Here is a 21747-nt window from a genome sequence, read left to right as displayed (position 1 = left end):
CTTTCTCTCCTCTCCTTTGTCTGAGCTTTCTGAGCTACTCCTAAGTTCCATGAAATGAAAACAGCTCCACATAGGCATGGGTTTCATGCTGATTCTACTTCTTCCCAATTTATCTGCTTTCCTTATCTGTTAAATGGGCATAATATGATCTTCCTCAAAGGTTGATGCGAATGCTTGGCATGATGAATACAGAAAGCGTTCTTCTCCCTGAGGCCCATTATCAACCCATTCACCACCTTCCATTTCCCCCCACATTTTGTAGTTCTTTCTTTTTGAGACAGGTTCTATGCCTGTCGTCCAGGCTGGAGTGCAGTGGGGTCATCATGACTCACTGCAGCCTCGACTTCCCTCGCTCAAGTGACTCTCCTGCCTCAGCCTCCTGAGCAGCTGGGACCACAGGCATGTGCCACAACACTGAGCTAATTTCTGTATTTTTTTGTAGAGACAGGATCTCACCATGTTGCCCAAGCTGGTCTCCAACTCCTGGGCTCAAGCTATCCATCCACCTTGACCTCCCCAAGTGCTGGGGTTATAGGCATGAACCACTGCACCTGGCCTGTATTTATTGCTCTATTAGTCGTGACTCTTACAGGCCCATGGAGGGTAGTTAGGACCAGAAAACCTGAGGCCAGACCGGAGTATCTCTCAATTTCATCCCACTCCCTTGTTCTTCCACTGAGAGGAACAAGAACATGCCTATCTAGCTCATCCTCACAGCCCTGGTGCTTAGCACAGCACCCGACCCAAAGAAGGTCACCTCTCCATCCCATGCTTAGAGCCACAGGCTGCTTGCTCCAAAGGGCAGTAGGTGCCAGGGCACTGCCCAGAAGGGCAGGTGGGTCACAGGCTCTTCTGGAAGCACTTTACCCTGCAGGAATCACACAGCAACTATAAGACATTGTAAGGAACCAGGCCTTGCTATGGGATTCAAGGCTGTAAAGAATGAAAACGTAAGAATATGTGTATATGTATAAACAACCACAGTAAATTAGCTTAACTCTACTGGAAAAGATAATGGAACCTTGTATACGAGCCTCATCAATGTTTTAGCTTTTGGTCTGATGACTCTACTACCTTACTATGAGTTTGTACTAAGAAATCCACAAAAAGTATGAATAAGTTGTAACATAACAGTATCTACTACAGTGGTAAGTTGGACATAACTAACGTCTAACCATTTGGTTAGAATTCAGTAAATCAGAATATAGTTGACAGACTATGATGTAGCCATTTAAGATACATGCTTTTGAAAATTAAAGATACAGGGAAATGATTGTAATACTGTTAAGTTAAGAAAATAAAACACCATATGTAAACCTCTGGGTTTGCGAAATAATTTGTTTTATACATTCCTGAGTTTTAACCATACATTCTTTTTACAATATCACAAACAAAACAATGAAAGATACTCAAAACAAGATTCTAAGGTTGGCCTAACTTGATTGTTTATTTGTTTTGTTTTGTTTTGTTTTTTAAGTAACTCTGTAACTTTTTTAAATGAAGCTTTTAATGATGACACACCACCGAGTCTTGCTTTAAGGCCAAAAGTACCCAAACTTAGTATCACATTTTATATATATATATATCGTAAGAAAAGCTATTCCATCAGGTAACAAAAATGAAGTTTCCCCCCTCACCTAGTTCATCTGGAATGCATCTTGAAAAGATCAATGGCCTGTTGGACTCAAAGAAGCCATCCCCAAAAAAATTGTATAAAAAGATTTATTGAAATTTATCAATGACAAACAGACATAAAACTCAAAGTTTGGCTCTTCTGAGGGGCAGGAGAAAACTGGTGCAGATGTTCTTTTATACAGATGAAACATGGGTTCAGAAATTACACGTCACTTCTAAAGCAACCAGAAGAGGGACACAAAAGCAAACCTGTACATTCACTAGGAATTTGCAGTCATTTCAGATTTCCACTAGGTAAGAAAATACAATTTTGCGTTAGTTTTTCCGTGCTCGGGTGTATGAAAAAAAAAACCCAGCCGACATGCAGCAACGTCTCCAGCGCTTAGGTCTGTAAAAATTTTCTAAGCACAGAAGTACATGTGGAAGAATTCTCTCATCATTTTTGTAAAACAAGGCGTTCTAATATTTTACAGAACAAGATAGGACAGTTTTTTTTTATTTTTTCTTTTAAAGAAGTTGAAGTTTGAGGGTTTGTTTCTTTTCTTTTAATTATAATTACCAAATCAATCCATTTTCCTTGTAACTCACAAGCCTGCCCTTTTCAGCTCTCTGGCTCATAAGCTCTCAAGAGTCACATCAGAGTCCTCTTTGTAGAGTGAAGCCCACCACCATCTGTGAAGGGGAAAAGGGATGAGAGATGGGGAATGTCCCCAAACCAGTGCCAAAATACGCCTTTAGGTTGCTATTTACAAACCAGGGCGTTGGATGCCTCTAGCAGGCCCGAGAAAAGCAGGTATCATATGAACCGAAGCAAAAGATTATGGCTGGGGCTCAGCCCCTCCTCGGCGTTGAGTAACCCAACTGAGACCAGCCACGGCCTTCCACCCAACCCAAGAGACTTGGGAAATACCAGGAGACGTTAAGAGAACTCCAAACCATCCTCTTTGAGAGTCAGCAACAAATGCTCACTTAGTGTGTACTTAGCTATCGCATTTACAGGGACAAAAACCGGACACAAAGAAAAAGTAGGGGGAAAAAATAAAGAGTGGCAGTAAAAATAGTATTTTATTCCACCCCCTCCCGCCCTCCCTCCCCCCACAACCCCCAGTACACTTTTCCCCTCTCGTTCCCACAGCAACGTTACAATCAGAAAAAAATAAGTTTCAGGGGGCAGGATTGGAGGGGGGGAGGGGATATGGGTAAAAACAGTCAAATCACAATAGGAATTTTTCAAAATAGGTTATTCCACTTAGTCGTCATCTTCTCCCTCATCTTCAGGTTCTCGTTTTCGCTTCTGACCCCTTTCTTCTTCTGGAAGAGTAAGAAAGTGGCATTTAGGTTAGTTATTCATCCCGCCTCTTTATCTTAACCCAACCCGTTAGAAGCCAGGGGACCACATGACTGGCAAGCTGTTGCCATTCGGGGAAACCGAGGCAAGGCCTCTGCACAGCTGGCGCGGGGGACCTGCAGTCTTTCACAGGAGTGTCCTGCCTACTACCAGGGCCCTTGGGGTCTAAGCCATCTGAGGTCAAAGTGAAAGGGCCAGGCTGCTACCAGCCGAGAGTGAAAAGGCTGCCATACCACCAAGCTCTTCTTCATCTTCGTCGTCGTCTACCTCTCCATCATTATAACCTTCTTCATCCTCCTAGGAGAAAAGACAGACAAGGGAACACTGGAAATGCCCTGGCCTCGGGACGTGCTGAGGAAGCCACACAGAGCACAAAAATGCCAGGGTCACCCCCAGCCTCTCAGAGCCCCCACCAAGACTTGACATCTTGAGAGGAATGTAAAGCAGAGGTTCTTAATTTATTTTGAATCAAGGACCCACGTAGGAATCTGCAGAAAGTTGCACTCTTTCTCCAGAAAACGTCTGCATCGTTTATAATATCTGCAAGCAGTTTCAAGGGGTTATGGATTCCATCCCCAGGTTAAGAACTCCGATCTGAAGTCCCTGTAAGGCCGGCAGCTTTCCAGTCTGCACATTCTCTGAGGAGAATGAGTTCCCGAGCAGACTCCCTGCTGTGCAAAGTAGGCCATCCTTTCTTGCATCTGTCCTCAATCTAGTTTTGGCTTCAAGGGAAGACCCCAGTTTCAGGAAATGCAGATTCTGTGGGCAAGTACAATGTCCCCCGGCCCAGCTCCTTCCCTAGCTTGCAAACTTGGATCACCTGGAGGGGAGGGAAGGGGAAGAAAAATTCAAGCCCCTCAAGGACATCATTCCTAACCAGCTTGACACTCAGCAAGGTGTACGACTTTCATTCTCAACACAGGGCCTTGCTTTCCTCTGCTCCTGAAGGTATATGCTAGTTAAATCTCTGCTTGCCAAACCCGGTTCCTGAAGTTTAAAAGAACTTGGTGACAGACTTCTTTTTGTCAAGGGAAATATTCTTTTAAAATGTCACCAAAGCGTTCCCTCATCAGTCTGCTTGCTAAGGTTCTGCATTTTTTTTTTTGTTTGTTTGTTTGTTTTGATTTTTTTGGTGCACGTATAAGCTCTCCTTTACTGAAAGCTGGAAATATGCGGATGGTCAGTGAGATAATTAAAATAAAAAAAAAAGCCCACAAAAAACCCCCAACCCCCACATGCTGCATGCCTGTAACAGGAAGAGGAAGATGAAACAGCTATTAGCCAATATAACTTACTGCCCTCTTCTAGGGAAACCTGTTTTACTAAGACTTTATTTGTAAAATACTCACAATATTCTTTAGAGATGAGCCTAAGAGTCTAGACCTCAGGAGAAGACAAACCCAGCACAACTAAATACAAACCAAGCTCATCTCACCAGCCTTTTTTTTTTTTTTTTTTGAGACTAAGTGGTCACTCTATTGCCCAGGCTGGAGGGCAGTGGCGACTTCTTGGCTCACTACAACCTCCGCCTCCCCGGTTCAAGGATTTCTCGTGCTTCAGCCTCGAGTAGCTGGGATTACAGGCACCCACAACCATGCCCGGCTAATTTTCATATTTTTAGTAGAGACGGGGTCTTGCCATGTTGCCTAGGCTGGTCTCAAACTCCTGACCTCAAGTGATCCACCCACCCCGGCCTCCCGAGGTGCTGGCATTACAGGCGTGAGCCACCGCCCCCGGACTCCGCTTTTCTATTGTCATTGGCCTGTGTCTCTCGAGCCTGGGCCGGCTGACTGGAAGACACTATCTGAGCGAGTCCGTGTGGTGAGCGGATGTGTCTGCATCCTCCATGGACGGAGACAGGGCACTGCAGGGGGAGTTGGGAGAGGACCCAGGCACCTGGTCCAAGCTATTTTCACTTGAAAGCTCTCCAGGTCGTTAGAGTTTGAGCAATGAGCAAGAGTTGATTTCGAATTCTGAGCAAGTCATAGAAAATGACTCTGCTACAGAGAGACTCAGAACACACAAACACAAAACCCAACACACAGTGCCAGGAACCTGGAGGAGGGTGTGAACGCCTACAATAAGCAGTCAGACGCTCACCCCTTGTCAGACACTGTCCTTAAGCATTTTACTTACACTTCCCTTTATCCTCTTAACAACCCTGTGAGAAAGCTATCATGATCCCTGTTTTACAGATGAAGAAATAGGCTCAGAAAGGTCAAGTATATCGTCCGGGGACACACAGCTAGCGAGTGGCAGAGCTGGGACTCACCCCCTCACAGACCTTGTTAAAAAACTGGGAACCAGCCAATCTGTTTAGGCAAACGGCCAACTCCTGACGCTCTATTTGCATAGTGTCACTCTCTGATTCGGGATCCAGCGTGTTATCCTGCTACCTATCAGTTCAAGGCAGTCTTTGGTTTTCTCTAACACGCAATTTAAGTGCTCAGTGAATATCGTAATTAGCATATGAATGCAAAAAGCAGAAAATGGGGCCATGTGTTCTGGGCTTCTTCACATAGAAACGAAGGCCAGCTCTACCCCAGCAGGTTGAGTCCCTGCCTCCAAAATCCTCTTCCCCTCTTCACCTCCCCAGAACCAGCCCAGGGAAAGGCTCTGAAACGGACTCACTTCACTACCTATCACGGGGGAGCAACTTTCCTAACCAGGGCTCCAGGGCTGCCAAGGCTAATGACAGAGGCATTCAGTGGGACTGCCTCAAAGGGGCAGACGGTGGCCCTGCCCTGCCCACTCCGGCCTCCTTACCTCCTCCTCTCCACTCACGTCCTCCTCTTCACCTTCCTCCTCCTCATCCTCATCCTCCTCGTCTTCCACTACCTGAGCATCTTCATCATATTCCTCCTCTGTGCAATCGAAACAGGGAATGGAAACAGAACTAGTGAGGAGCTGGCTCTTCCCCCAGGCACCACAGGCCCCTGTGGTGCCTTCAGCGTGGGGCCCATGACCCTCCCACACCCACCTAAGCCCAAAGACGGAACACACTAACTCATGCAAACAGTGCTGACATAATTAAACACACCCTGCAGTGGTACCCAAAAAGCCCCCAACCAAGCGTTAGGGATGTGAAGGACTCCTTCTGGAGGTCTCTCACACTGACAGCACCAGGAAACTGTCAGAGCAGAGCAACAAGTTCTGGGGCCCGCGAAAGCGGCAAGGTCAATTCATTTAGAAAGAGCACCTAGGCCAAACTCCTCACGTTACAGGTGAGAGATCTGAGGCACAGAGAGAACTGACTTGTTCAAGGTCACACATCAAGTCACTGGTTGAGCTGGGCCTAGGGGACCTGGTCCCAGGACTGCCAGTTTCGGCTGCAGTCTGCCACATCAGGAGATCCCCACCGAGGCAAACACGGTCTCTGAATAGCTTGCAAAACACTCCCAATTGAACCAGGAAAAGCAAAATCCTGTGTCTGAATTAATCAGGCAAGTGTCTCCATTCTCAACTTTATCCGGCCACGAAGACCCATGGGAAAGCTGCACTGTGCTGGTGGCAAGGGGGAGGGGGAGGCAATGGGAGAAGATCTCCCTTCTCTTCCCTCCTTCCTTCCTGCAGGTCCCGACTGCACGCCACACTGCCAGGGAGCCCAAGAAGCTGCCTGCAGCCCCCCATTTCTCAACACTTGGGGCTCCTGAGCACCTGAGCAGAGCCCCTAAGTATGGGCCTGTGGCCTGCAACCACCAGGGGGCCCCACAACCCCTCTGGCTCCAGACCTCCTCTCCGCTACAGAAATACCTAGATGGGAAAGGGCGGGCAGTGGGGGGGGGGTCCTCAGGCCACACCCTCCTCTCTATCCCTCCCTCCCTTCTTGGGAGAGTGTCTAAGTTCGGGTCACACTATAGAAGGACTGTAGAATTCCACTCTGGGTGGGGGGGCGGGGGTTTGGAAAATAGACAAAAATTGAAGTGGGGATTCAGCTGGATGGTTTTAAAGGAGTTATGATGCAGTTGGAGAATCTCAGGATAGTTCCATGAGCCTGGGACTCATGCTCTGTTCTTTCAGGGAAGTCAACCAATGAGACAGATTAGGGACTATGGCAAACCAAGCAGACTGCCCCACTCCCCTCCATAGCTTTGGAAGGAGGCAGCTGGCCAGCCTACAGCAGCTGGGTGGGGGCTTCCCAACACCCAGCCCACCCCACTCTGTAAAACCAAGGAGGAGCCCCAAGGCCTCAGCTGCGCCCCTGCAGCCCCAGCCCGCCCCCCGCCACCTACCATCCTCATCCTCCTCCTCGTCATCCAGGCCCTCCACGTAGCCCTCAGCGTCCGAGTCAGGGGCCTCCTTGTCGTCCCGGTCATAGCCGTCGAGATATGTGAGTTGCGGGAGGAGCTTGAAGACGTTTTCTCGGTAGTCGTTCAGGTTGGTTACCTCGCAATTGAAAAGGTCTAAGCTCTTGAGGTTTTCTAACTTTTTCTGCGAGTGGAAAAATGAAGTCAACAGTAAGTGATTTGTGGGAGGAAGGCGGGGAAGTGGCTCCAGCCAACAGGCCAGGGTGCCATGAGACAGTGGATAGACCACGACTTCCAGGTGACAAGGAAGCTGGGACTTGGCTCTGCTTAGCCATGGTGTTTGCCCAGACACATCACCTGCGGTCTGTGGGCCTGTGTCTTCATCTGGAAAATGGGGGGGGGGGAGGCTGGACTGGAGGATCTTTGAAGCCTTATCCAATGTGAACACTTTCATTCTACAATTACAGCTTCTGTCTTAACAGTGACCGACCTGAATTAACCTGGGGCTTTGTTGGTGCAGGAGCCAAGAGGTTTGCTGCCTCTCCCTGGGACTAAGGAGCCGGGGGGCGGGGGGGGGGGGAACAGGGGACCAAAAGTCAACTTGAACTAACAAACTAACTCCTTCTGCATCTGATAATGAGGATGAGGATGATGAGGGCAGTTAACATAACACTTCATGTACTGAGTCACTTTATCTCACAACCCCTGCAGAAATAACTATTAGTTCATTTCACAGATGTGGAAATGAAGGGCACAGGATTCGTAATTCATCAGGCAGCCCAACGTCAGACCTGTGCTCGTACTCTTTGAAACACTGCCTGTCAAAAAAGAAGAAAAGGAAAATCCGATGGAGGATCCCAACTCTGTCCTTAGTATTTGCCATGATGTGCTTTGTCAAGGATTTTTACCAGATGGGTTATTGCCAATGTTATCCCTGTTTGCTAGTAGAGGAAACTGAGGCCCAAGAAGTGAAGGGTCATACTGCTGCCAAGTAACTGAGCTGCATTTTGACTTCCTACCTCACTGGCCTTCGAGGTACCAGGTATAAAAAATTCTATCCCAGGCTGAGACCCCAATCCAAAGGGCGCCAGGTCTAACAAGGGAGTAAAACCACTGCTCCTTGGAGTCAGTGTCGGGAGCTAGGTTGTTCTCTCTTCGACCCTGCAGTTGAGACCTGGGTCATTCTCAGCAGGAGCCAAGGACAGGGTGGAAGTCTTGACAGTGGTCTGTGTGGGCAAGCCCGGCACCTCCTATCAAAAGCAGCTTCCCACCCTAGGGAGGGGAGGCAACACACACGGACAAGCAGGGTGGGGAAAGCACTGAGACACGTGTGATCTGGGCAGGGGGCAGTGGATAGTGTGAACATGGACGTGCCTGAAACCTAACGGTGACTGAATCACAATGTTTCACAAAGATTTTATACACCCAATCACCCATACACACATACACAGAACGTCAACGACTTTTTTCTTTTGCAATGACATTACAAAAGCAAGACTTCCAGGGAAGACCTGAAAAGAAGTTCTGTGGGAAGCATATTCTACTAGTTGGCCCCAATGCCGTCAATGGATAGGTAAAATTTGAGCTTGCAAAAGAAATGCCAGTGTCTTGTTCTGCCACACTAGCCGACAGCAAGTCCCGTGAGCATCCATGGAGGGCAAGGAGTGCCTTTTGGGATAGAAACCCTGAAAACGCCGGCCCAATCTGAGGGATACCCAACCTCCCCTATAAACCCAGAAGAGAAATTTGGCAAACGTGGCCAATTGTCCTGCTGACCTTTCCCTGATTCTAGATGCCTGAGGTGCTTATCTTTTTAGTGTGTGAGATGGAGTCTCACTCTGTCACCCGGACTGGAGTGTAGTGATGCAATCTTGGCTCACTGAAACTTCTGCCCCCCGCTGGGTTCAAGTGATTCTCCTGCCTCAGTCTCCCGAGTAGCTGGGATTACAGGTGCCCGCCACCACGCCCAGCTAATTTTTGTATTTTTAGTAGAGACGGGGTGTCACCATGTTGGGCAGGCTGGTCTCAAACTCCTGACCTCAGGTGATCCACCTGCCTTGGCCTCCCAGAGTTCAGGGATTACAGGTGTGAGCCACCGCACCCAGCCTTATGAGGTGATTCTAAAGTGTATATTCACAACATGTATATTTCCTTCATGTGGTAGTATCTCCTATTCCAAAAGAGTTGTTATCTCATCAGTGACACATCTTACGGTTGATTTCCTTAAAATCAAAGGAATACAGCCAATCAGATCCTGGTAATATATAAAGTGTTGTTCTGAACATGACCTGCCCCTTTCTGGCTGGTAAACTGGTGAAGCTTGGGAGCTGTCCATCTCTATAAGGATGAGCAGAGGAGCCAGAAATGCTACCCAGGTCTCTGAGGGCCTGGTCACTGTCACACCAAGGACTGGTGAGCAGGGGCCACTGTTCTCCACGCCACGTTGAGGAAGAGCTGCCTGCACGAGGCTCTCACACCACACGGCTCTCCATCATTCCATGGTTCTATGTCAGGACTGACTCAGCTCCCACAGTTCAGAGGCCAGCGACCCAAGGAGAAAACTGGAGTCCACCTCCAGGGCCAGTTTAATTCTTGGATCACTCCTACCTTCCCGAAAAGGGACAACAAGCCATGCCCCGAACCTGAAGACATTATAGCTCAGGTTTCCAAAGCCGAGCAAAAACTGAGTGGAAAAGCAGGAGACCCGAAACTGAGACTAGGGTTCTACCCCACCTGTACAACAGCTGCCCATTCTGTCTGTGTGACCTTGGTCAAGCTATTTAACTTCTCTGGGCCTCAGTTTCTCTATGGACGCAGCAGAAACAATAGCTCAATTCTGTCTCATAGCACAGCATGAGTCAAAGAAATTAAGCGGGAAAGGGACAAATGCAAAAGTAGTATTCGCTGACGCCAGTTCCTCCCGCCTCCTACCCCTGCAGGGAGGGGAGGGTCTGGATGACTTACCAGTGGCTCTATTGTGCTGAGGTCTTTAATTTTGTTGCCACTTAAATTTAGATGCGTGAGGTTCGGACACTTTTCTGCCAATACTTCCAGGCCCCCTGAGACTCTGTTATCACTTAGTTCAAGCTAAACAAGGCAGGGAAAGAAAAAGCAGAAACGGCTTTTAAAATAAAGGCTCTCGGCTCAGAGCTGCCCCGCTTTCCCCAGACGGGCAAGCAGGGAAAGCAGTCTCACGGAATCGTCTGGCATGCTGGTGCGAGCACCTGGCTTTCCCTTCAATTACGCTTTCTAAACACAAACGAAGAACCCTTCCTCCTCCTCACCCCTGCCTCCCGGCACACACAGACTCCAAACACTCTATTTACCTTCTTAAGTTTGTTTAACTTTGGTAAGTTTGCGATTGAGGTGAGGCCTACGTTGATTGTACTTAAGAATTCCAGTTCTTCAAATTCATCTGTGAGGCCTTCGAGTTTGCCTTCATTCGACCGACTGTTGTCCAGGACAAGTTCTTTGACCTGCAAGAAGGACCGACCGTGTGAGCGGAGGTGAGGAATGGGGCTGAAGCCGGGGAGGGCTGTTAGAGGGCTCCTGGGAGAACAGGGAGACAGACACAGGAGGCAGTCCGTCATTCCGTCACTTGTTCCAGCTTTCTGGATCACTGTGCTGCTAACGACCACAGGATGGATTTGCCCACCCTGACTTCTCTGTCTCCTTTCAACATTTGGGTGAGAGGAGGCCTGTGGTGAGCGGAGCTGCAGAATCAGGGAGCCACTCGACGGGGGTCTTGGCTGGACCACAGAAGACAAAGCCAGTAAGTCCCGATGCCTTTGGCAAGGTTGGTGGTCTCATTCCAGCGCTGTGCTGGCATTCTCCCAAAACCCACATGCACCAGCCACGGCACTGTTAGGGACTTCTGGGCCTTGTCCCACCACCCCAATGCCCTCATGAGACCCCTACATGCCCGCTTGCTTTCACCCACTCCTGCCATCACAGCAGACCTTCAAAAATAAATGTCTCGTTCTGCCACACTGGCCACCAGCAAGTCCCGTGAGCGTCCACAGAGAGCAAGGGGGCCACGTTTAATAAGGGAGTAAAACCACTGCTCACTGGCATTCACACGGCAGAACCCACGTGGCCTGCCCCCAGGCAGGGGCAGCAGACCAGGGGCTCCTCCAACTCTCCTCTACCTCCAGCCCAGCCCTGTCCAACAGAACTCCTTCAAGGATGGAAACAGACTGTGCTGTCCAAGTACACGGGGGCCACTAGCCACGTGTGGTCACAGGGCACTTGCAGTGCAGCCAGTGAGACTGAGAAACAGAGCTTTTAATTCTATTTAATTTCAATTAAGGTAGGTGCAAAGAGACACAGGTAACTCTTATATTGGAGAGCACAGCGCTAGACTTTGCTCTTCACGGTCCAGCATAGCTGTGGAAGGAGAATGGGAAACTCCCAAACCTCGGATGGGTCCATAATGAAATGCTGACGTCAACAGAATCCCAAAGTCTGTCTTTGGAGGCACTTCTGTGGCCCTGTCTTTTCCCCATTCAACGCTCCTGCCCACAACGTGGGTCCTAAATCCTTCATTTCTAATGAAGTAGAAAGAACTGAAAAAAGCCACCTTCTCTCAGGACTGGTAAGAGGTAGACTTAGCGGAAGGTGAAACTGCAGGTTCTAATGAAGAAGGCAAAAAGATAGGTAACTGGGTCGCAGGCACAAAATGACCCTGGGGGTAAATAAGGGAGACCCGGTGTGTGGCCCTCCTTCCAGGAAGCTGGCCCACAGTTTTCCAACCTGCCCCAGAGCAGGCCAGCTTCTGGGAAACCTGGCCTCTCTGGACTGGAGGACACCTTAAAGGTGATTCCTGCCTGCACCGCGTATCTGAGAGTTCCTTCGACCCAGGACACAGAAGCCCAAGCTCCCCGCAGCTGCCAGGAAACACTTACCAGTATCAACTAGATTTGCTGCCTCCCTCTCTCCCTTGAACTTCCTTTCACAGGCCCTGATTTCTCACCAATGGATCACATGGCACAAGCTCATCCTTCTCTACAGCAGTCCTGTATTGTTCAAAGGGTTGCTCCGGCCCCTCGGGGCGTTTTCTTCTCTTGGATAAGCAGCCAGGCTGTCCAGGGCTGCTCCTGCTCCTTTGAGCATGCCAACTTGCCTAGCTTCTTCCTACTGGGCCCAGAATGACCAGGTGCCCCTCTTACCCAGGCATCTTTGGGCCAAATAGAGATATGGGGGAAAGGAGATGGAAACAGAGTCCACATGAAGCCTGCTCTGCCCCTCCTCGGTCCACTCTTGCCAGTGGGCAGAGCAGGGGAGCGCTGGGGTCCACCTGGATCTCAGAGTCCTGTAGGGCCCTGAAGCTTCCTTGCCTTTTCTTTAGTGGTGGGTGGAGGCATGCCGCTCCGCCCGGGACAGCAGTAATTTGTGGGTTTCATCTGGCAGAGCCCACAGAGTGGGAGAGCCAGGGAGCGCAGCAGCCCTCTCCTGGAGCTCAGGAGCTCTCAGCCTAGGAAATGGTCACCAAAGCCCACCTTCCTGTTGGGTCTGGGATGGGGAGGTTCAGTCCTTTCCCACCCGCTCAGTCCCTGAGATCCAGATGTCCAGGTCAAGCCACCTTCTCAAGGTCATGGCAAGAGCGCCTGGGAATAAATCCTGTGAGGCCTTCTGCCCTAGGACAGGAAAGCAACGTACAGCCAGGAAGCTGGGCCTTCAGGGACCAGTGCAGATGGAGGGAGAGTCACCGTACTGGGGGAGGGGAGCCATCGCCTTCCTGCAGTAAACACTGGAGTCACATGGCTCACAGTCTTCTTTAGTCATTGGTTTCCTTGGAAGGCCCTGGGAATTCTTGAAGCTCCACCAAAACAAGGCAAAGATGAGAAGAGATTCCAGTCTACCCTCAAAGACTGCAGGCATGCGGTTTTTCTAGATGGGTCAATGGCTTCTCCTCTTACTGCCGTTAGCCAAGGAGACGAGGGCCCCGGAGAGCAGTGCTGAGGAGCCCAGGGAATTCGTCCAGAAAGTCGGCCTCCTTCCTGGAGAGGCACAATGATGCCTGCCACCCCTGCCCACAGCCCAAGGGTCTGCTGCTGGGGCAGGCTGCCTAGGAATACTACAGATAGACATAGGTTTGAGAGTCCTGACAAGGCTGGTCCCCAGCTTCTCCCATCGTACCCAATCTGGCCTCTCCTCTCGAGGACAATATGCAAGCAACCACTATTAATGGTTTTATTAAAAATAATGATCGCATCTTTCTTGAGTACTCGCTAGGCACACTCTAGGTGCTTCATACACAGTCTTGCTTGATCCCCATAACCACTCCCTGGGGTATGTGTTGGCTCCGTTTTAAAGGCACATCCGAACTGCTCATCCTAAAACCCCAAAACAAGGTCACAGGAGGGTGTCTAGTGCACCCAGGTGGCTGGTGTTAGCCACAAGATAAGGAGGGGCCCCTGATGGCTTCTTGGGACAGGAATCTTGGGCACAAGCTCTCCCTAGACCCCTAAGTCAATTCTACAAGTTCTTGGCTGTGTTGGGGCTCAGAACACATGACCCCAATGTAAGGGGTTTTGGTGTCCTGAGTACTCTGAATTAAAAGGAGATTGGAAGCCCTCAGAAGCAAGCTCTGTGACTTCCTCCTGCCCTCCTGTCTCTCACCCTCTCTCCCTAGAAGTCAGAGAATCCAGAACTTCTCTTCCCCAAGGCGGGCCATGAAAACTAGAATTCTTCTTTCCCAAAGCAAAGCTGAGAAAGGCTACTCTCTTCTCTCCCTTCTCCTTTGAAGACCCTCATTCCAGAGAGGTCCTGCCCCGCATCTAGGAGAAAGGAACGCTACACAGAGAGGCCAAGAAGAATCTGAACAGACAGGCCTTGCTGGGTTCCCTCTCAGCCTACGCCCCTTTGTCCAATCACGTTTCTTCATGCTCTTATTATTCCTCATCAAATCTAAGCATAAAATAGGCAGTTTCCCCGGGTCTTTGAGTCTTCTCTGAAGGTTCTCATGTCACTTACAACTTTGATGAAATAAATTTGTTATGCTTTTCTTTTGTTGTAAGTGTTGGCCGTGACTCCTATGATGGGTGAGGAAGGGGATCACACCTTTCTGCCCCTACAGCTCCCTTTCAGCTCCTCTTCTAACTGTTCCACCAGCCAGGTGGGCACCCCCCCAAGAGGTCTCCGCTCTGGTTACACATCCTTAGCAACCCAAGCACACAGCCCAGCCCTGCCCTGGCTCTGATGACGCTGCAGGAGCAGGCAAGGATACAGAGAGGGGCCTGGGACCCTGCTCTTCCCCAAACAGCAAGAGGCTGCTTCCACTCCCTCGGGAAATCCCCATCTTTTTAAAGGTGAGGTCTTCAGAATCCCCACTGTTTCATGGGGGTGGGGGGGGGGAAGGGGAGGCGGGTCACAGAGGGGAGGGAGGGGCCAGGGCTTAGATCTGAGGTTGCTGATACCACCAAAAAGCCCATACCACATGGGGGAAGACACACTGCTTGTTGTGAGGTGAAGAGGGGTCCCAGTGGGAGGAGCAGGTGAGCTGTGGAGTACTGAAATACATCAAACAGCACAAAACAAAAACGCCAGCCCGACAGCTGCCTGTGAAAGGCATCCCGTCCTCCTCCCTGCCTGCCTCCACATAGCCACACTTTCCTCGTGCTCCGGTTTCAAAGCCTAGACCCACCCTGAGTGTCTGCTACAATACCAAACCCATTTCCTCTGCACTTGGCTCTAACCCTTCCATGGGAAGAGTACATCCCTTTTCCATCCAGGGTGTGTTCTGCTTTAAAAAGAAAAAAAAAAAAAAAAAAAAATCAAGGCCCACTTCCCCTGCCAAGTCCTGGGTGTGAGCGAAGTGCAAAGTTAAAATTAAACTGAAAATTTGTACTTTTGTAGACTCTTTCCCAACTCCACCGGCCATTTAAAAATATCCAAATGTGGTTACTCTATCTAGTTGAACTGAAATTACTCTGCTTGTATCAGAAGCTTTTCCAACACCCTGAAGAGAAACCTACACAGGACCCAATGCTTCATTCCTCAAGGGAACACCTAAAAGAGGCTCTCATATTCATGAGAGAGGTCAGTGAGGCGGCACTGAAGGTTCCCAGGATGTCAGATGGCTGGGGCTCCTGCGCTTCCTGAAAAACTTGTCTCCAAAGCAAAGACTTGCCAGTCATTTCTCACCAACGGGACCTGAAAATTCCACGATAAACACAAATACGTTACTGCTCTAAGGAACAATTTGTTGTTTTAAAACTGAAATCATGTCTCTACAGATCTCTCCAATTTGACCTTTCCTCTCTATTTCCAACATTGTAGCGCTGGTCACGGTCACCTCAAGTCACTTCAAGCCTGCTTTTGCCTCCAAACCAGGCCTCTGTAACTGTGAGGATGGAAGTGGGCAGGAGGCAGCCTGGATTACCGGGAACAGGACTCGAACTAGAGGGCAAGGACCCAACTGGCTCAATGATCTCAGCTCTCTGCCCCAGGCCTCAGGCTTCTGCCTCTGTAGAAAGGGGATGATGGGATCTGTTTAACCTATGAAGGGTCAACTCCAGCCCAGAAAACATTCCTGGCTTCTCACTACCTTGGGAAAAATTCAACTTTCTACACAAGACCTCTAAGGTTCTCCATTCTCGGAGCTCCCTCCCCTTCATCCAATCTCAGCACCCCCCCATCTCTCACTCTTACCCTACAAATCCAGCTCCCCTCCCCAGGAAGCCTTCTCCAGCCCAGCTCTGTGCATCCTGGGGCACCAAGGGCAGCTGCTGCATGAATCATTTAATCGTGTATTAAGCATCCGATCCTCCTAGAGGTCAGGGACTGTCCTTCTCTGTAATCAGCCTAGCAGGGAGTGGAGACCAGAGCAACTGCTTAACAAATGTCTTGTTTATTGCGCCAGGCATAACATTAGGAGCCGGAAATACACAGGTGAGTCAAACTGTCGTGAGACGTATTCAACAGAATAAATGTTGGATGAGTCCTACCTTTTATAAACAATACCAGTGTTTTTTGGAGTCTTTCTTGCGCCCCAGGACAAGCACAAGCCCCTGCGAGGCAGATCAGCTGTGCACACTCTCCACCCCCGCCCCGCTCCACCTGAATGACCCAGGGCTCTGCATACAGGTCTGCAGCCCTCTCTACACGGGGCACGCCTGTGACATTGTTGTCTGAGGGGACACGGAAGAAACAGTAAGCTAAGGTCGGGGTCCTTGCCAGCAAGAGGTGTGGTGGCCGGCTGGGAGGAGACAGCCACCAGTAAACAACTCCAGTCCAGTGTGCCAGGTAGCAGGACCAGGGCTGGGCCAATGTGCATTCTTCAAATGCCTCCACCAGATAGAACAGGCACACTAAAGGCAGATGAGGGAGACCCAGAAGGACCAACAGAGGAGACACACTCTATCAAAAGCTATAAAATGAAAAGCATGGAGCCTCTTGCTTAAAAATTATTAAGAATTTCAAGACAGTGACAGCAGTGTATTAAACCAAGTGCACACTGTATGCGTCACCAGCCTGTGAAGCTCGCCCTGATTAAAGTAGACAGTTTGGGCCTGAAACAGAGCCCTTGGAAGGACAGGACCAGAGAGAAGGAAGCTCAGAGTAAGAACTGCTCCTTCTTTTTCTAGTACTTCCCGAGGCAACGTGGACAGGTGGACAGAAGGCAGGCTCTCGAGTCAGAGAGAAGTGGCTCCAGTTCAACTTCTCTTCTTTTCGGCCAACTTACATCTCTTAAGCTTCCGTTTCCTTTAGTGATTATAATGTCCATCACCTAGGGTTGGATTAAATAAGAATGTACTTAGAGCATCCCCGGCTTGGCAAAAGCCACGTGCCTTCCCCTTTATCCACGGCCATCTTTCCTGTTGTGTTCAGTCCAGGCACAAGAATGGGAACAAAAGGCAGGTTAGCACATTTGAGTCAGCTAAGCTGTCTGTACGGCTTCCTTTCAGAAAACGAGAGGCCTCTCGCCCTGTTGGGGAACCAGGAATGGTGTGCTCAAAGCAAGCCCCTTCGGATTTTATATCCACCCCTTGTTTCGTTTTTCACACTAACCCTGGCCACCCTTGAGAGTCTTTTCCTTCACGGAGCAAGAATTCAATAAATACTTGTAGCTTTGGTTTCAAGCCTGTCAGTCCCTGACCAATTTGGTTTTCGGGTTCTAGTCTTTGCACACAAGAGAAGACTCCTATCAAATTGACCCTGTGCTTTCGGTGCTCACGGGTTTTAAATAGGTCAGCTTTTAAATGGGCCATCCCCTGTTGCAGATCCCATTTCAGCTAGAAGGCCAAATTGTCTGAGACACCAAGGTTTTAGACTGGGGTGACAGATGCTTGTCACTTTGTGGCTTCAACCGTAAAATCTATCGTTTTGCTTAACAGCCAGTGCGGCAAAACCTGCAAATTGGTCAGGTTCCATGTTGGGGAAAAGTAAAAGATCTGGGAGAAAAGTCAGACATTTCGAAAGCTAGTAAGGCCTTAGGGATCTCCTAGGCCAGTGGCTTTCTACATTTTACACCGTGGCTCAGTACATACATTTTTACGTGCGGGCATACACAACTGAAAACAAAACTTAACACTTGCAATTACCTTCTTGTATTACTTAAAACAAAATATGTCTAATGTGACCCACAGTCTGCAGAACTTTGGTGAAGCTCAGCTCTCTTTTTCCAGAGGAAGAGGCAAGGTCCAGAGTTGGACCCAGAGTCACCGTGAGCTGGGCGATTGATTTCCCGGCAAGACACACCACCACCAGGGACTGGAACTCACGTTCCCCAGTGGAAGACGATGAAATTAACAGATCATCTGTGTAGCTTTCAAGTTTCTGCTAACAGGAGACCTCAATAGTAGCAGATCCCGATCTCCACACCTATCAAAGCTCTTTTAAAACCTCAACTCGGGGCAGAGTCCCTATTACTTTAAAACAAACAAACAAAAAAATCTCCCTAAGAAAAAAGCATCCGTGTCTCTCTGATTTTTTTTTGTTTGTTTGTTTCCTACAATAGAGCTCTGAAGGCAGGCGGGGAGCACATGGCCTGGGGAAGTCGGTGACGCCATCCTTATTATTTTAGGGAGCCAAGGAACACAAGCTGAGGCGCGCTGCAGCGGTAATTAAGCTGTCTGCCAGGGCCCCAGCTCATAGGCTAAGCCGCCAGCACGGGGAGGGCCCGCATTAACATAAACCCTGTGACTTGCTCCTGCACCGCCTGGAACCAGCTTTCTCTCTCTCCTCCCTCGGGTGTGAGGAGGACTTGGGTTTCTGCTTCACCAAAGCAGAGGAGCTGGTTTCACTGCAGATGTTTCAGCCAGAAACACAAGACTCAGGGCAGTACTCCGCAGGCTTGGGGTGGCTGCAGGACCTGAGTTTGGGGCTCGCAAAATAGGCCTGTTTATCTGGTGAATCCTCGCTGGGCCCCTCCCTGATATTGTTCCTTTGCTTCCTCCCCTTAAACCTCCTTTCTACTTTCCAGCTGGTCTAGACTCTATTCCATATCAAGGACCTGTCAGTTCTACCTCCGGCAGGAAGCCTTCCCTGATTGCCCAGCCCCTAGCCCAGGCCTGCCTGATTTAAGAGCATGTATAGCTCTTAAAAGTGTTCACAGAGAAGTAGGAACTGTTTTGGGGTCTGAAGAAGAGAAGGAGGGGTCTTGGTTCTAGCTTTGCTGGGAGGTGTGAGCAGCAGTGTGGAAAAAGGGTTTTACAACTGGCAGGCTACATGACCCAGGGAAAATCTCACAGACTAGACTCTTCTGAATGGTTGTTCCCTTTTCACCTTCAGTGGATGCTGGAAGACTGAAGAGGTGGGCACTGGAAGCAGAGTCCCAGCAGGCGGTGTGTGAATGGTAACCAGGAAAGAGAAGGAAAGGCGGCTAAGATGCACTGAGGCGCAGTGCACAGAATGCTTGTCAGGCACCCTGATGACCTGGGCTCTGGTCTGCCTTGCCACGCTAACTTGCTGTGTGCCCTATGGGAAGTCACTACCACTCTCTGGGCTTCTGCGAGTTTTCTAGAGCATACGCTGGACCATAGAGCCTGAGTACAGAAATAAGTTTCCTCTAGTTCCAAAACGCTCTCGGTACATAGACTTTGAGCATGACTGCCCACCCCACATCCAAACTCAGGCACTGTTCCCCAAAGAACGTGGGCAATTTCATGGGTCAAGGGGTCCAGCTTAGGGATTCATCACTAAGGGATGCCAGAAAGGAAATCTGGGACATGGGGCAGTTACCGCAGGTAATGAGTGAAATGGGAAAAATCAATCATCTAATCTCTTAAAACATATCAGCAACCCCAAAATAAGTACGATATCAATTTGTAAAATTAATTAAAACAAGTTTTAAAAAGCCACGTATCAGGATATAAAAACACAGCCCTCAGAGGCGCCGGGTGCTGGGTTCTGAATGTGAGTCAGGCATTGTCCCATCTGATGTCTGTCCTCTCACAGGTCATTGGAGTGGCCTCCAAGATGCCTGGGGAGGGAAGAAGGGAGGGACCAGAATCACCAATCACTACTCAGATCCATGAGCTGGCAATTTGGTGATTCATAATACAAACCCACAGCCGTTCTTGGTGATCTTATTACAGAGCCACAGCACTGCACCCAAGAAACAGAAAAGCCACAGGGAATGAAGACCAAGGCCTAGAGAGCAAAGGGGGGTAAATCCTGCTCAATCTTCCTAAAATGCTGCTTTGATCACATCACATCATGTCTCATTACTCCCCTGTCCAAAAGCTTTTAATGGCCACGGGGATCAAGTACAAATCCAGAGTAGGATTCCCAGGCCCCCCACCCATCAGTGCTCGCTGGTGAAAACGGTGCTTCCTCCCACCTCACCCCTCTGCTAGCCTCCCTGATGTGTTGCCTGTTATAGTTTACAAAGTGCTTCCCCTCATAGACAGGGAAATTTAACCTCTTCTGTCCCTTCCAGGCAACCTACTCCTATCCACCAGGACCCTGAGAGCTGCTGCAGGCCGATCATCTCTCCCGCAACGCGGCCTTGCTAAGGTCCGAGGTCTCACTGTCACCCTAGTGCCCTCCCCAGAGGGGCTGGCTTTCAGTAAATGCTTGCTGAATGGCCAAACAGGCTAGGGGAGGGGTTGCGGTATGGGTGGGCAATGGCCCTGGAGAATCATCTAGATTATAGAAGGCAGCTAACCCTTTATTCACTTCCTGAGACAAAGCTCCCCACTAAAACCACTCTTAGGCAAATCAACTGTTCAGCTAACAGATATGGTTAATTCTGGCTGCTAAAATCAGATTGGGAGATTTAAGCCCAGCTTGGCTGGGACCGCTTGTGGACTGCGGGAGGTGTCTGCTAAGGAAATCCCACTGGAGTCTTCGGGGAGCAGCCCAGAGTTTCTGCCTTGGAGTCTGCTGTGGACCCCTGAGTAGAGGAACTATCAGCAAAACAGAAGTTAATTCAGAGATCCAGGAGTTGGTAATTCAAAGCTTCTGCCTATTCCAGCCCCCAGCATAACCCACCCATCTAAGAAACCGTGCCAATCAGACTCAGAGGTCGGGACATGTCCCATAGCCGTGGTGTGAGCATCTGCTCCACTTCCAGGAAGCTTTTAGAAAATGTTTCAAAGAACTAAAGGACCCCATCAATGCCACTTTTGGGGAACCACTGTATCTAATCCAACTTCCCTAGCAATTGACGAAGCTGGGTGGAAACGAACTCTGTGACTCACCCAAGGCTACACAGTTACCCCATTGTAGAATCAAAGCTTAGGTCATTCTCTCAAGACTCCTAACTTAGGGCCCACACCCCCAAAGCCACAGGCCTCTCCATCCTCCTTGGAGCAAAAGGAAAGAAAGACAGAAAATACAATCAGCTGTGAGGAAGAGCCCAGGCCTGAACGGAGCCCCTGCTCTCCCCTCCCAGCCTCCACACACCCAGCAGGGCCACAAGTGCAGAGGAGGCAGGGAAAGCTAAATGGCCTCACAGACAAAACCACGACCTTGGCCTCCTTCCCTGCCACCTCTACCGAAAATGACGGCGGCATCAGCAGTGACAGAAACAGAGCAAACGCCGCCTCGGCACTGAAGCCCTGGTGTCCAAACACCAGTGGGAAACCGCTGATTTGGGCAGAAACGGCAAGCAATCATGCAGAACCTAAGGCAGGGGCTGGAAGTTTTTTTTCTATCCAAGGCCACAAAACAAATTAGCCCAGGGCTACACATAAGAAGCAACTTAACATCCGTTTTTTTCTCCCTTAGATAAGTGTGCAATGTGCAACTTCCCTAAATCTGTAAATTACACATTCACGGCAAAAATATTAGCGATGGAAGTGCAAGACATGCTAGCAGTGTATGTTAGCTTCGTATTTCCAACTGGAAGGAGCATTCATTAAAGCAATGGAACGAAGGAGAGCGAGGAAGCTATGGGCAGGTGACGGACTACGTGAAGGCAGAGGTGAGGGAGAGACACAGAGACATGAAGATGGAAGAAAGGAGTTACAGGCTTTGCAGATATTGCTGAACTTGCAGATTTCCCTTCTCTTCACCTGTGTTTGGTGACAGAACTTAACCTACACGTGTTGTTCCTTTAAAAAGAGTACA

The 21747-nt window shown here is 49.5% G+C and overlaps 1 protein-coding gene across 3 annotated transcripts in view; it reads right to left on the bottom strand.

Annotated features, from left to right (window-relative positions):
• Window positions 1–1706: 1706 nt before the first annotated feature.
• ANP32A (acidic nuclear phosphoprotein 32 family member A) overlaps window positions 1707–21747 on the bottom strand; it is a 41001-nt gene continuing 20960 nt past the window's right edge. For 2 of the 3 annotated variants that reach the window (XM_039468662.2, XM_003929685.4), the window contains exons 2-7: window positions 10557–10706; window positions 10195–10317; window positions 7216–7414; window positions 5750–5847; window positions 3217–3280; window positions 1707–2946 (exon numbers count right to left, since the gene is read on the bottom strand). In XM_039468662.2, coding sequence (XP_039324596.1) covers window positions 2885–2946; window positions 3217–3280; window positions 5750–5847; window positions 7216–7414; window positions 10195–10317; window positions 10557–10706 — 696 coding nt within the window. In that variant the 3' untranslated portion in view covers window positions 1707–2884. Of the gene's footprint in view, window positions 2947–3216; window positions 3281–5749; window positions 5848–7215; window positions 7415–10194; window positions 10318–10556; window positions 10707–16915; window positions 21203–21747 lie in introns of those variants that run through there. The other variant, XM_074392744.1, reaches the window with a different exon arrangement.

The sequence above is a fragment of the Saimiri boliviensis genome, chromosome 2, assembly GCF_048565385.1.
Source record: "Saimiri boliviensis isolate mSaiBol1 chromosome 2, mSaiBol1.pri, whole genome shotgun sequence".
NCBI classification, from domain to species: domain Eukaryota; kingdom Metazoa; phylum Chordata; class Mammalia; order Primates; family Cebidae; genus Saimiri; species Saimiri boliviensis.
Note: the sequence above shows the minus strand (reverse complement) of the source record. Positions and strands in the feature narration are given on the sequence as shown.